At 25.4% G+C, this 16,620-nt stretch overlaps 1 protein-coding gene across 1 annotated transcript; it reads right to left on the bottom strand.

Moving 5' to 3' along the window:
• Positions 1 to 6,548: 6,548 nt before the first annotated feature.
• Positions 6,549 to 10,012, bottom strand: LOC130979138 (growth-regulating factor 3-like). Its single transcript, XM_057902501.1, has 3 exons — positions 9,569 to 10,012; positions 8,999 to 9,452; positions 6,549 to 7,255 (listed from the first exon to the last, which is right to left on the bottom strand). Exons 1-3 carry the CDS (start codon positions 9,783 to 9,785, stop codon positions 6,844 to 6,846), a joined length of 1,083 nt encoding a protein of 360 aa, XP_057758484.1. The 5' UTR covers positions 9,786 to 10,012; the 3' UTR covers positions 6,549 to 6,843.
• Between the last annotated feature and the right edge of the window lie 6,608 nt (positions 10,013 to 16,620).

The raw sequence follows: 16,620 nt of genomic DNA, 5'->3' as shown, positions 1-16,620 counted from the left end.
AATATTTTTAATATAATAGTCTAATACTATATTTTAAAATATTACTGATCAAGTACCGAATAAAAATAATAAATTATGTTAGACTGCAAGTTTTTAGATACATGCACATATTCACAACTTTGCACGTCTAGTTCATATCATGTGTGTTTTGGCTCACATGATGGTTGTGGTGGTGGTTGTTAAATTCTAAGAAGTTTAAAGTATTGAACTTTAGAATATATATATATATATAATCCTTGATTTTTAGCGTAGAAATAGTAATTTTTAATTTTCGAAATCACTTCGTTTCATATTTCGTTTTAACATGCTGAATAAAATTTAAGGTGAATTTTATAGTACCTTTTATTATGATGTCTAAATTATCTAACTTATTTTTAAAAATAAAAAATAAAATATTTAAAATTGTCTATTTATCTTTTTCGATAAGTTAGATAAAATTTCAAAAAACACTATAGCATTCACCAAAATTTAAAGCATATGAAGCAAACATAAAATTATTATCCCTTTTACCCTAGCCTAAAACTTCGTTATATTCTTTGCCTTGCTCAAATTTTAACTGCAATTATCCGGTTTATTTATCTTTTTGTTCTGGGCCGCAACCATCAAAATCTTCACCACAGAATTGCACATAGGTCTTTGCTCTATTACAGACCACATTATTCGACCCATTTTTTTAAAGAGTAAAAGATATTTTTTGTTTTTAAAGTTTAATAATTTTTTTAAAATATTCTTAAGTTTTATTTTATTTTAATTTTATTCTAAAATTTTTTAATTTGTATCAAATATATTTATAGTGGCTAATTTTTAAAAAAATTTAAGATTAATTTAACAATAATTTCATAAGAACAATTCTTAATACAAGTAAATCAAGCATAATTTTTATATATTATTATTAGATTAGTCTTAAATTTTTTTAAAAATTAGCTGTCGGAAATATATTTGATGTAAATAAAAAAATTTTAAAACAAAATAAAATTTATAATTATTTTTTTTAATTTTTAATAAATTTCAAAGACAAAAAAATATACTTTATTTTTTTTTAATATATAGACTCTACCAAGTAATATTTTGGCCAAACAGACTCATTTATTAAAAGTGCATGCCCAAACAAATACATAAATCAAACAAACAAAACTAAGGAGCAATTAAACTTAAGGAGGAGGAGGTAAGCTCATTTTTTTAATTCTTTGAGAATTTAGTTAATATATGTTTTATACATATTAAGATTATTAACAATTTCTTTAATAATGTATTAAGAACTTGAATTATATATATATTTTTTAATAAAATTTTTCTTAATTAATAGTCTTCATATAAAGTATAAACTAAACCAGTGGAAAGAGAAATGAACATGAAGTTCTCAATCTTTGGCTACAATAAAGTTCTCAATTTGATCGATCACACATAAAAATTCGGTAAAAATAAATAAATAAAATTAGGATTAAGTAATTTGTGTCCTAAGAGCATATTTTAAACATACAATAATAAAAAATTTTAAAAAATTATCGTATTCAATGTATTGAAAATGTAAAATATATATATTTTAATAATTTTTATAAAATATTAGGGTATTCACAAGTACAAGCAATCTAATTACCTAACTAGTCACCAAAAAAAAAAATCTAATTACCTAACTAAAATCGACTTAATCCGATTATATTGAATCTATATTTAATAGATAATCGAATCGAATTCTCCTATTAAAATCCAACTTTAATTAATTCTGGTATTTATTATAGGATTGTAGTATCCGAACCAATCTAATTATCCGATTAAGTTTATGTTAATTTTTAAAAAATAAAATATAATAATATATGTATAATTTTATTTTTCTCTAACTCAAATTATGGTATTTATTTAAGTGTAATTTCGATGATTTATTATTCATTTATTCTTTTTATTATTACATATTATTTACATAAAGTTTTCCTATTTTTTCTATTTTTTTCTAAATTTTGTTTGTAATAGAATACGAGAAGATTATCCAAACGGATCCAATCTAGTTTTAAGTGGTTTGGGTCCACTTACAAAAAAATTTATATCCAAACTAACTTAAACTAATTAAAATTTAATAAGTTTGGTTCTATCTTTTTTTTAATTCGAATAAATCTCATCTATAAATATCTGTAAAATATTTTTTTATAATATTTTTAATTTATGTCTTTATGACACATAAACAAAACCCATAAAATTAAAATTCAAGGAGAATCAATCATCTTGTTAAACGTGTACTTTTATTACATATAAAAATTGAAAAAAGTATAAGAATTTAGTTTTGATGTAAAATAATTTTATATATATAATTAAATTAATAAAAAAGTTATTTTTTATATTAATTATATAAATAATTATTTAAAAAATAAATATAATTAAATAATCATATAAAAAGTTTTAAATTACTAGTATATCAAAATTAATTTCAAAAGTATAAATCCACAAAAATATTTGATCAGATAAAATTAACACATAACTTTATCATGCAAGATGTAAATTTCATTCCCCTTAGATCAAGAAATTTGATGGGAAGAATAATAATACAATACGAAACACCGCCATATGTGCCTCGAAAATGGTACTCCAAAATGAAGCATTAATATTTAATATACCAACCACCACTGCCCATTTCTCATTTATTACCACTGTACCCATCAAGCTATGAAAGCAACACTGCTATCTCATTCTCATGCATCTAAATTTCGATGCCGTATAATTAATTTAAATTCATCGATAGTTAATTTATTAGTTTATTTAAATAAATATTAAAAATTTATATATTATTTTTTATATATAATAATTTATTAATTAATAATAAATTAATTTATGCCTTATTCAATTGTAAAATACTATGAAAAATCAACAAATTTTAAAATTGTGTAAAGTACCATCTACTCCTTTCTCTCTCTCCAATTTTATTTAGTCAAAAATTCAGATGGAGTCGACTTTACGTAAAGTTGATAGCTAAGAGCAGTTAAATAAAAATTTAGTCAAATCAATCAAATCATCTAACGATTCTTGACTATCAACTTTACTTGAAGTCTGACTGCACCTGAGTTTCCATATTTTATTTTAGATAAAATTTCACTCTCTTTCTATGCGAGATGCTAAAATGACACTCCCTCCCCTTAATTTTATAAATGTACATTTCTTCCATTCTAACTTTTAAAAGACCTTTACTTTAATCCATTTTAAACTTTTTGTGTTAACTAATGTTAATTTTATCCATTTTTTAAGAAAAAATAAATTATTTTATTAAAAAATACCCATTGACAAATATTTTATTTTTTATCATTAAATTTTATTTACCAAAATATCATTTAATAAATTATTTTTTATTGATTAAATTGTATTTATAAAAAAAATAATAATTATATTTTTTTAAATACCCTTCAATAATTTTTTAATTATTAAATTATAATTTTACCAAAATTTTTGTTTACAATTTTTTTATATTTTACTATTAATTTTTTTATATCTATATATATTATTTTAATATTAAATAAAAAATTCTAATAAAATTATTTTTCAATATTAATATATATTAATTGTTATACATATTAACAGTGGTAAGATTTTTTTATTTAATGTTAAAATAATATATTGATATCGAAAAATTAATAGTAAAATATAAAAATAATTGTTAACAAAAATTTTGATAAAATTATAATTTAATAATTAAAAAATTATTGAAGGGTAGATATCTTAGAAAAAAATAATTTAATTATTAATTTTTTAAAAAGTATTTTGGTAAAAATATAATTTAATCAATAAAAAATAATTTATTAAAGAATATTTTGGTAAGCAAAATTTAATGATAAAAAATAAAATTTTTGTTAATGGATATTTTTTCAAAAAATAATTTATTTTTTATTAAAAAATAGATAAAGTTAATATTAGTTAATATAAAAAATTTAAAATGAATTAAAGAGGAGGTTTTTTAAAAGTTATAAAGGAGAAAAATGTACATTTATAAAATAGAGGAGAGGGGAGTGTCATTTTAGCATCTCGCAGAAAAGGGGAGCGAAATTTTCTCTTTATTTTATCATCTCATCTCATATCTTTGTATATTTTTTTTAATTCGATAGTTCAATCTCAACAAATCAAGATAAATTTAAAAGTTTATTATTAACAATTAAATTTAAATTTTTTAACATTTGTTTAAATAAATAAATAAACTAATCACTCAATCTTTTTAAATTGATTTATTATCTCTGTCCAAAAAATTTCGTCTCATTTATACTCATTCGTATCTCGTGTTCTACCAATGGAAAAGTGACGTATATCGACTAAGCATGTTCTACCAATGAAGAACAGGAGAAGTGACGTATATCAACTAAGCATTTAAATCAGATAAAATAAATATGCAAAGCATTTCTCTACTAATTTTACTCGTTTAAAAACACGTTCCAAATACCCATAATTCGATATAATAAAGAATGTTTGTCATTCATTAATTCCATCATTCATGCAATAATCAATCTATCTAAATTGATTTATTATCTCGTCTCGTAAAACCAAAAAACTTAATCTCATTTGTACTCATTCGTATCTCGTGTTCTACCAATGGAGAAGTGACGTATATCGATTAAGCATTCAAACTAGATAAAATAAATATGCAAAGCATTTTTCTACTAATAACACGCTCCAAATACTCATAATTTGATATAATAAAGAATGTTTGTCATTCATTGATTCCATCATTCATGCAATAATCAATCTATCTAAATTGATTTATTATCTCGTCTTGTACAACCAAAAAACTTTTCTCATTTATGCTCATTCGTATCTCGTGTTCTACCAATGGAGGAGTGACGTATATCAACTAAGCATTCAAACCAGATAAAATAAATACGTAAAGCATTTCTCTGCTAATTTTACTCGTCTGAAAACACGTTCTAAATACCCATATTAGGATATAATAAAGAATGTTTGTTATTCATTGATTCCATCATTCATACAATAATCGAAGAGACAAATAAAAATTTGCATAAAATGTTTGAATTACGGTTTACAAATAAAAATTTGCATAAAATTTATTTTAGAAAATTAATTTTGATAAAAAAATAAGTTTGTATTAAGTAATTTATGTTAGACAATTTTTATATTAAAATGAATTATAGTAAAATGAATGTTGTTTAAATTATACTACTCAAAATTATTTTTAGATAAAAAATTACTAAAAAATATTAATTTAAATAATTTTTTATATACATGTAAAATAAGAACACTACCAAAAATAATATAAAAAATATTTATCATATAAATAAAATAAATACAATAAAAAATAAAAATATAAAAGAGAGTATTGTCAATTTTATAATATCAAACAAAAAAATATTCTATAATTTTGTTCAGTACTGCTAGTACTCCTTAATTTAGTATTATTTTGGACTATAAATTTTCATTATTTATGACTCTATTATTATTTATAATTAATTTTTATTTATTTTGTCTTTTTTTATAGAATCATAATTCATATTATACAAATTTTTTATAATAAACGTGATATATAATAATTACAATTATAAATTTTACAAAATAAGAATAAAAAATAAAAAATTAATACAAAACAAAAATAAAATACATCAAAAAATAAAAAAATCATACAGATAAGAAATAATAAAAATTATATAAAACCAACAACATATATCATATAAACAAAAAAAATATAATAAAAAGTAAATAAAATTTATATAAATAAAAAAAATTTATACACAACACAAGTACAATGCAATAACACAAGTACAATGCAATAAAGGATAGAAAAAAAATTTATATGAACAAAAAATAACAAAAATATTATAAAAATTAATAAAATACCTGAAAGAGCACTAAAAAAATTAAAAACGTCAACAACATTTCTCATATGAATAAAAGAAATAAAAATAAATAAAAAATCAGAGTACTAAAATAAATAAAACAAACTTCATGAAAAATATACATATAAAGAATAGTACAATAAATGATAAAAAAACTCATATAAAAACATAACATGAAAAATCAGAACACTACACAAATAATATAAAAATATTTATCGTATAAATAAAAAAATACAATAAAAAACATAAAAATTAAAATATAAAAAAGAGTACTAAAATAATAAAGAAAATTAAAATATTCACTTTGCTAGTGATTGAAACAAATCTAAACGATTTTGATGAAAAAAATGGAACAAAGAACTATAAAGAAATAGAAAGAACTATTGTGAAAGTTATAGTTACTAGTATCCTTTTTATAGAAGAAAATGAAGAGTAGAATTGATTAAAAAAGAATAAATTTCTCACCTAATTTTCCAAAGGTAATCCGCCACCATGAACATAAACCCAAAAACTACAAATTTTAGTTTCTCCTGAATATGCGTTCAGAAGTAGAATCAAAGTTGCCAAACATAAAAAGGATAAAAGTTGCCAAACATAAAACTCAAACGCTTCTCTCTTTTCTAACGCGTTTGCCAAACACACTCATCATCCGTAAAATAAGACATGATGGCTAAAGATATCAACCTCCATGTCTCTAAGCAATCATGGAACTCCAATCATAGCAGAGATATATGAACCAGACTAAATTCCAGTACAATTAAAAATTATAAAAAGGGAAGCATAGACAAATGTTATTACAAGTTTTACATATAAAGAAAGCATGAACTCCTTGGAAGTGTATTAACTATTATATAAGACAACAACATATTCTGAAGATTTGAATAACATGATGATTCCCTCTAAGTATCTGAATGCTATGGATGAAAGTTTCATCCTGCATAAGGATTTCTATTTATTTATTATAGCATTTCATTGGTTTGGGGGAGAGACAAAAGGTGTTGTGATCCCAAAAACTCAGTTGCAAACTTTACAAAGAACCATTGCAATCAACATTTGCATCTGAATTGAAATCTTTGTGGGGCCGATAAATGGCGTCAGAGCCTAAATCCTTCTTCCAGTGCCAGTCAGTGAAGAGTGACTGCGGGGACTGATATTCCTGTTTCAAAGACCCAGACGACGACGGACTCAATTGGCTACCAAAGACGAGCTCCTTCGACCCTGAAGCATTGAGGTTTAAGAGATCAGCATCGCGAATTGTTTGCTGTTGGAAGCAGTCTCCAACCATGGTAGAACCAGTTCTTGATTCTGAAACAGTGTTTGATGGGATATGAGGCATGGACCACAGGCCATCTGAGGTGAAGTCATAACCTTGATATCTCACAGTTCCCAGATCTTTCTGCAAGAAGTTGTGCTCGTCTACATCGGAGTTCAGTGCAAACCTATGAAATGTTTAGTAAACATCATGATGCAACTTAATCCAAAGACAAATCAAGAAACATAACAAGTAGACCCAAATGATTAAGAAGCAGGAATCATAACCACCCACTATCTTCATATATGAATCAATAGAGGTGAATTGATTAGGCACTGTCCATAAGAAAAATGTTTGCTATGTATTGTATGCAAAGTATTTAAATTATGTGCACTTATGTATTGTTGTAAAAATAAGTAAATAGGCCCCATTTCATGTCTCAAATCAATCTCACAAGTTCATTGTAATTATAAAGAATTAAATGATCTACTTCAGATTACCAACAAATAATTTTTGTCATTTTCTTACCCCTCCACATTTGCTTTTTTTTTCTTTAACTATACTATAGAACAAAATTTGTGATGTAAAGAGGGTGTTCTTTTGACATACATAAAAGAAAGCAAGCTTAAAGGGAAAAAAAAATTGAAAGATTTTATTACAGATTAAATTGGTACAAAATGGAGAATTCCATATCACCAAATTACCAGGGAAAAAATAGATAAGAAAAGAAATAGTCACATGTCAAAATTTCCTTAACCACCCCACAGCTATGACCTACCAGTTCTGAATAATCATCAATTTATCCATCAATGCATAATTGATACGCATGAAACCACCTATGCCTAATTGGTTTAGCAGTGTCACCAATTAACATCAGTGCTACAGCTATTTTCAAATATACTTAGTTTCTCAAAAATATATAATCATCAGTAAAATCCCTTAATTTCCAATCTTATCAAATATAATGGCTCAACCTCTGACAAGGTAACACAGCATGCCCAACCGCTCTTTTAATATTTTTTTAACAACCATTTAGAAACATGTCAACATAATATGGGTTATGATCACACATGGATAAGGGAACAATTGAGGTTTCAAAAACATCAATCACTAAATAAACTTTCCATGTTACACTGCAACACCTAATTAAATGCAATCAATTGAAACACTCTTAACAAGGCATGAAGACTCTGCTAGCTGTTTCTAAAGGGCAGTGATGAAAATTGTCTCAAAACATTGAAAACTTTTAAACAATGTCAGGCTGAACTTTGTGTAGATCATGGCTTATTAGCAATGCATTCTTTCACCTAACTATGGCATCTGACTTACAGGTGTAACTCGAATACACGCAAATGATAACTCTGAAAACTATGGCTAAGTTACTTGCACATTACTTTCATCCTACACATCATAATGACCCACATGATAGGTAACTTAGCATCACAGCTACCATGCAAAACACAATAATATTCTATCAACCACATGTGTTAAAAACATGAAAATCATACTCCACTATAAATCATGGCAATCATTGCTGAGATCCCTAAACTCAAACACCCCCTACGGACAAAATCATCACCCAGCTAATAAACAATGAGTAATAGCAAAAAGAATCCCACAGCGCCCACATTCACACATCACCTAACAAGTACCCTCAAAAGGAGAAAAAAGGCCAAACAAGGGAAAAAAAGGGGGTTCCCAATTTCAAACATGATCACAAGCGGCTCAATAAACCAACAAAGTACCAACCAGTCAATTAATCAATCAATCAATAACTACTATCACAAACCCCTTTTTCCCTTCACTAAAATGGGTTCACTAACTAACCAATTCCAATAAACCAAACCAATAGATTCCTTTTTTAATAAAAACAAATAAAAAAGAAAATTAAATAAAATAAAAGTAGAAGAAATAAATGATAGAGAGATACCTGTACTCCTTCTTGCTAACCTCACTGGGAAGTGACAAAGGGTGGTCCATGTGCAAGTTTTGCAAGCTGCTACTATTGCTGCTCCCAAGGGTGAAACCTTCACGGGTACCATTGGTGTGCAAAGGGAGTGTGTGGAAGGCTCCACCGGAACCAGAAGCACCACCACCACCACCACCACCACCAGCAGCACTAGCAGCAGAAGCAGCAGTAGTAGTAGTAGTGGTGGTGGTAGTAGAAGCAGCAGTAGCAGCAGAAGCAGCAGCAGAAGAGTGAGATTGTTGCTGAGATGAAGTTGATGATTCCACAGGCTTTCTTGAACGGTAACGACGCCGTATCATGTGGCGGTCGCAGTACTTAGAGTCAGGGTGTGCTTCCCTGGAGCACCTCCATTTCTTCCCATCGGTCCTCCTGCACCTCCCTGGCTCCGGATCTATCTTCTTCCCATAAAACCCCACTGACGCATAAACACAAACACATAGCAGGCACACACAAAAAGATATCAAAGATTGGAACTTTAAGCTGAAAAGGAAATGGGTAAGGGGGCAAAAGAGTAAAAAGATGATATTTTACGAGATGGGTAGTGATGTGAGAGCTTCTGAGACATCAACTGGAGGCTCCTCCGAATAGGTACGAGGAGGTCCGGTGGAACGGTGAGTCCTGCTTTGAGGTACTTGAAGATGAGGGCTTGGTGCTCCAGCTCCTGCCACTGCGCCACCGTGAACGGCGCCGCCTGCCACGTCATCGACGCTGCTGTCGGAAGAGGAGGGTGAGGTGGAGGAACGCTCATCTTTTTTTTTTTTTTTTGAAGTTGCGGTTTTTGTGTTTTATTATATTATGCAGAAGAAGAAGAAAAAGAAAAAGAGGAAGAAGAAGAAGAAGAAGGAGTGAATGATTTGCATTTAGAGGAGGAGGATGGAGTGATATAGATGGAGGAGAGGGTGTGGAGGAGGAGGGGCGGTTACCTCGGAGTAAACGAGTTCGGCCATGATTGGAACCTTACCTTAGTAGGGATTAAGATTTTTTAAGGTTGCTTCACAAATACTACTAAAAATACAATTAAAAACCCATCTTCATTTTTTATTTTTTTATTTATTAAAAAAATATAGCAGTATAGTACAGTCCTTGACAAAAGAAATTCGGATAAAATGGCTATTTTTAGTTTAATGATAGATAAGTTTGAGGTAGAAGCAAGCTATAATTTTAAAATGGTATGTAAGACGCAAAAATGAAACTTGGACATATTTTAAATGATATTCAAGGACTAAAATAAGAATTAAAGTCAAATTTTAAACTTAAATGAAGCACTTAGCAGATTAATTATAAAATTATGATTAACAGTAATAGATTTATCCTTCACCCTTTTTTTTACGGTGTAAAATATTTTACACAGTTGTACAATTATAATTATTTTTTATGATAAATAATCAATGTAAAAATAATTATTTTTTATTAATATGACGTTATGTGATTGAATATATGTATAAAATAATTTTATATTGACAGTATATTAAAATAAATTTTTTTATAAAATAAATTTATTTTTATAATGTTAATTAAAGGATTTCACTATAACATGTTTTAAGGACACTAACAAAAAAATAATTATACAAATTTTTTAACACACTAAAAATATTAAAAGTTACTTTTTTTAGTAATTATTTTGAAATAAACATATTAATTTTTATTTATTTTTGTGTGTAGAGAGTAGAGAGTAGAGAGCATGAGGCTTTGCATGTTTTGATAAAGGGTGCTTGGTGTTGGTGGCAGCTAGACACCATTGACTATGTAGTATGTTTATAGTAATTGTGTGTGGATTTTGACTATTTTCATTTTTTAATTTTTTTGGTTTGGTGAAGGTTAACTGTTCCATTTTGACCTGTTTGGATGGGATTTATTACAGTTTGCAATTTGCATGGATAAAATCAAAATTTATACTAATTTATAGCTGTCCTCAAACCAGTCAAAGTTGCTCATGAGGTGTTAGATGAATCCCTGTGGACAAAAGAAAATTTCACCATTTTTGTTTATTTATTTATTTTTTATTTTTTGGTTTACTGGGTAAATAAAGTGGGTTGTCTTGTATCATTATGAGATTAGACCTTGTCATAAAAATCTGACTTTTATTTCACTGCACAACTAATAGTAACAGCTAAACGACAAATATATTAGATATTTAGATTAGAGCATTTATATATTAATTTTTGGTTCTAAAATTAATTCATATATATTGTGATTAAAAAAAGTACTTTTCTGCTTCAAGTCCTCAATTTATTTATTTTTTTAAATAAAGCTTGTTCGTTTATGGATCAGATGGTTAGTTTTGGTGAAACAAATCATTAGTTAATAATTTACACCATTATAAGGTAGTAACGGTGTTTATGAGCCGACTCAAAACTTTAATGCTTCTAGAATGTTTTTAGATTGTGTTAGGTTTTGATTTGGTACAATTTCTTACTTTGGGTTTGTTTGATTCAATTTAGAATCATATTTTTCTTTTTTCTTTTTTTTAAGAACGTTTAGTGATAAATGATTATATTTATTTGATTGAAGGTACTTTATTTAGAATTGTGTGAGTTTAAAGTAACTTTTAAAGTTAATTCAGTAAGCAAAGAATATTTGATACTTAAATATTTTAAAGATTATATTTTTAAAAAATCAAATATATAAAGACTTGTAATAAAATACGTAATTTTAGTCCAATTATGATTATATATACACAAAAAAATTAGTCATTAATTAATCATTACATATAAAAATATGTATTAAGTATTTTATAAACAAATTATTATACTAATGTAAATAAATTTAACCATTCATTTTTTGCAAGTTTGATTATTTATATAATTAATTATTTAATAATATATATATATACTGTTTTTAAATGTAAATGAATTATTATTTATTTTGGTTTCATTTAAGATGAAGTTTTCTTTCATTTTTTCTTGCTATGATATTTATAAGTGGTACGGCCATGAAGATATTTGACAAAGCATATCTATCTAGAAATGCATAATTCCCAAAGTAAACTTGGGAGATATATATTATAAAAAACTTATCCGTAGCGAAAATATTGGTGTTTTAATTATTTTAACTGTTAATCTAAATTATAAAAAATATATATAATATATTAATTAAATTCAACGATTAAAATAATTAAAATATTGATATTTTTAGATATACCTAATAACTTTTTTATATTATACTGAAATGGACTTGTACAAAATAATTGAATATTATATTATATACCTATTTAAAATTCATTTAAAGAATTAAATCCAGCATCAATCATGTCCAAGAAAAACTATCAAAGTATATTGGTAGGGATATTTACTGGTGGACTTGAATCGGATTTAGAATGAAATTAAAATTAATTTAATTAAATTATAATTATAATTTATTTGAATTTATATTTTTTTATTTAATAAAATAAAAATTTATAAAAAAAAATAAAATTTTATTTTAAAAATTTTATAAATATAATAATTAATAAACATATAAAATTAATAAATAAGTTAATAATATGCTAACAATAGTAAAATATTTATAATAATCTACAAATATAATTAAATATTTAAATTATTATCGTAAATAATAAGTAAATGTTATATATATTTTTTAATTTAACTAATAAAAAATTTGAATTTATAAATTGGTTTGAATTTTGCACTTTAAAAATTATTATCTAAATCAATTAATAAAAAGTGTCATCGATTCGATTTAAATTGTATCCAATTATCTATTAATTTTAAAATTAATTTAATTAATTTAATTCGAATTTAAATGAATAATCGAATATTCGATATCTGTAAAATGTTTGCATATTAGTTTTTTGTAACCCAAAAATATATTTGAGAAAGTATTTTCTTAATACGAAAATTAGAACACAAAATTGAATGACGTGGTTTATAATAAGTGTCTAACCTCATATGAATGCACATAATTTTAGGTAATATCTACAGACTGAAATTGAGATTAAGTACTATATTTGGTGATTAAAAATTGAATTTAAAATTTTAATTTTTTTTGGTATATTTAAAAATTATAAATATATTGAACTAAAATTTTTAGAAATAAAAATTAAAATTTTAGTAATATTTTTTAATAATTAAAAATATTTTAATAAATATTTTTATTTTGTCTTTATATTTATTTTGAACTAAATAAGATACCAAAAATATAATTTAATTTTTATATTATATTCGATATAAAATATATTGAATTGAGTAATATTTTGATATTATATTGAGTTTAAAATAAATATAAAAATTGAGAGATTGATTTAAAATTTAAAAAATTAAATAAATATATTTTTTTTTAAAATATATTATTAAAATTTTAGTCTTTGTTACTAAAAATTTTAGTTTCTTATATTTTTATTTTTTAAAAATACTGAAATAACTTAAAATTTTATGTTCTAAAACTAAAATTTTAATTTCAGTCTATAATTATTAAATACAATACCCAATTTCAATTTTAATCTCAGTCTAAAAATAATTATAACCTAAATAATTATATAGTTCTTTGAATTGAGTGAGTTTAAAGTAACTTTTAAAGTTAATTCAATAAGTAAAGAATATTTGATACTTAAATATTTTAAAGATTATATCTTTAAAAAATCAAATATATAAAGACTTGTAATAAAATAAGTAATTTTAGTCAAATTATGATATATATATATATACACAAAAAAAAATTAGTCATTAATTAATCATTACGTATAAAAATATGTATTAAGTAATTTAGAAAAGAAAAATATTATACTAATGTAAATAAATTTAACCATTCGTTTTTTGCAAGTTTGATTATTTATATAATTAATTATTTAATTATATATATATTGTTTTTAAATGTAAATGAATTATTATTTATTTTGGTCTCATTTAAGATGAAGTTTTCTTTCATTTTTCTTTGCTATGATATTTATAAGTGGTACGGGGAAGGTGTCTCATTAGCTATGAAGATATTTGACAAAGCATATCTATCTAGATATGCATAATTCCCAAACAAAGTAAACTTGGGAGATATATAATACTATATAGAGACTGAGATGGACTTGTACAAAATAATTGAATATTATATTATATACCTATTTGAAATTCACGTAAAGAATTAAATCCAGCATCAATCATGTCCAAGATAAACTATCAAGGCATATTGGTATAGGGATATCTAGGGTACTTTGATTCGGATTTAGAATGAAATTAGAATCGAATTAATTAAATTATAATTATAATTAATTTAGATTTATATTTTTTATATATTTATAAAATAAAAATTTATAAAAAAAATAAAAAATAAAATTTTTATTTTAAAAATTTTATAAATATAATAATTAATAAATATGTAAAATTAATAAATAAATAAATAATATATTAACAATAATAAAATATCTATAATAATTTACAAATATAATTAAATACTTAAATTATTATTGTAAATAATAAGTAAATATTATATATATATATATTTTAATTTAATATAATATAAAATTTAGATTTATAAGTTGGTTTGAATTATGCACTTTAAAAATTATTATCTAAATCAATTAATAAAAAGTGTCATCAATTTGATTCGAATTGTATTTTATTATCTATTAATTTTAAAACTAATTTAATTAATTCAATTCGAATTTAAATGAATAATCACTTTGATATCTATAAAATTCCTACATATTAATTTTTTGTAACCCACAAATATATTTGAGAAAGTATTTTTTTAATACGAAAACTTGAACACAAAATTGAATGACGAGGTTTACAATAAGTGTCTAACCCCATATGAATGCACATAATTTTTAGAAGAAAAAAGAAAAACATATTTTGTGTCTTAAGCAGATAAAATCAGTCAAGAAAACAATAAGGGTTTTTTTCTTAAAAAAATGTTCAATGCACCGTGAATTGTTTAAATACACATATAGGGATGACAAAACTCTCCAAGACGTAGGACAAAATTTTTTCGAGGTAGGTGTGGGGACTCGAGCAGAAATTCCTGTTCCATCTCCCCTAATTTTCGAAATTCATAAATTTACTAAATTATTTTTAATAGTTTATTTTTCATATATGTTTTATAGTCATTTCACATACACACACAAAAATCCATAACTTCTAATCCTCATTTGTATAACTCTTCTTCAATTTAAAAATCCCTAACGTTGTCCATACTCCATCCAACATCTATGCAGCCACCCTCTCGCCTCTCTCCCCTTCTCACCGCATTGTCATACCTCACTGTGCCATGATCCTCACTGCGTCATGTTCTCTATTTGTGGCGTTCCTTTCCGTAACTTTGTCGTCGTGTCCTTTCTCCTCTCTGTTGTCCGTCTCCCACCTTGTCCACTTCTCTATCCTCTGGCTCGTCGTTGCGTTCCACCACTGCGTCATTTTGAAAGAAGTCACATCTTGTCGTTTAGATTTTTTGTATAAAATCTTGTTATTTTTGTATAAAATGGATACTTACATCTCTATTCATGTGAAAATTAATAATTAGTTAGAACTATCAGATAGATAGGAAATGGAGTCCCCGCGGAGAATGGAGCCCTGTGGAAAATGGGGATGGGGAGTAATATTCTCCCACAGTGGGGAATGAGCGGGGACGGAGAATAAATCTGGGAGAGGGGATGGGGAACAGGGAGGCATCCCCCGCTCCGCTCTGCCCCATTGACATTCCTATGCACATATATTTAGGTAGTATTTGCATATTGAAATTGAGATTAAGTACTATATTTATTATTTAGTGATTAAAAATTACACTTAAAATTTCAAATTTTTTATATATTTAAAAAATGTAAATATATTGAATCGAATATTTTAGAGATAAAGATTCGTTTCGAGAGTTACCTGAAACCAGATGATATTTTAGACTTGGATGCAAAGTCTAAATGCTCAACGGAGTTGTTTTGGATTGGTCCTGCGTCAGAGAGCCGCCGCTCGAGTTATGCGTTTGAAAAGGTGGGAGTGATACCTGCAAGACTCTCTAATGCTGAAGTCAGCAAGGGGTTAAGCAAATTTTTTATATATTGAGACTTAAATGTACCGAGTGTGTCAGGGTATTTATAAGAGATGAGTCAATAACCACCGATAAAATATTTTCACTTCTGATGGTGGATTTAGGGTTGTTGGAATCTCTCTTCTAAAACATAAGCTGCCTGTTTTTGTCGAATCCGACCTCCCTAAAAATGTCGGGTATGCGGTAGAGGTCACCCTTTTAATTGGGCATTTTCGCCTTATTAGGACTAAATGGGAATTTGTAAAATCTCCATGACCTACCCACATGAAATGAATGGGACGGAGACATAAATACCAGTCCCATGACATCCGTTAAATATACACGAATATAAAATTACTAATTTATCCTAATATATACATACATCAATTTCTTAAATTTAGTGATCCTAATTTTTGCCTCCAATTCGAATCTTTTTTTCTTCTTTGAGACTCATTATCAGTCTTGATTTTTTCTCTTTCTCTAACTTACTTTTTTAACCTCTTAAGTTCGTCATTACGTCACTTAATATCACCCAAAACATTATATTATTATTATGTTGAAATACGTTTTTATATTTTTTGTTTTGAAATGTTATTTTTTATAATAAATATAATATGAATTATGTTTAATTATATTAA

Source organism: Arachis stenosperma, chromosome 5 (assembly GCF_014773155.1).
Source record: "Arachis stenosperma cultivar V10309 chromosome 5, arast.V10309.gnm1.PFL2, whole genome shotgun sequence".
NCBI lineage: Eukaryota > Viridiplantae > Streptophyta > Magnoliopsida > Fabales > Fabaceae > Arachis > Arachis stenosperma.
The sequence above is the reverse complement of the archived record's forward strand: the minus strand, read 5'-3'. Positions and strand labels throughout refer to the sequence as shown.

Excerpts from the sequence above, each read along its gene's own strand:
- LOC130979138 (XM_057902501.1), bottom strand. The coding sequence starts at position 9,785 with ATGAGCGTTCCTCCACCTCACCCTCCTCTTCCGACAGCAGCGTCGATG. Across the intron at positions 9,453-9,568 it reads CTCACATCACTACCCATCTC|TGGGGTTTTATGGGAAGAAG; the intron begins GTAAAATATCAT and ends TTTATGCGTCAG. Across the intron at positions 7,256-8,998 it reads GTTAGCAAGAAGGAGTACAG|GTTTGCACTGAACTCCGATG; the intron begins GTATCTCTCTAT and ends AACATTTCATAG.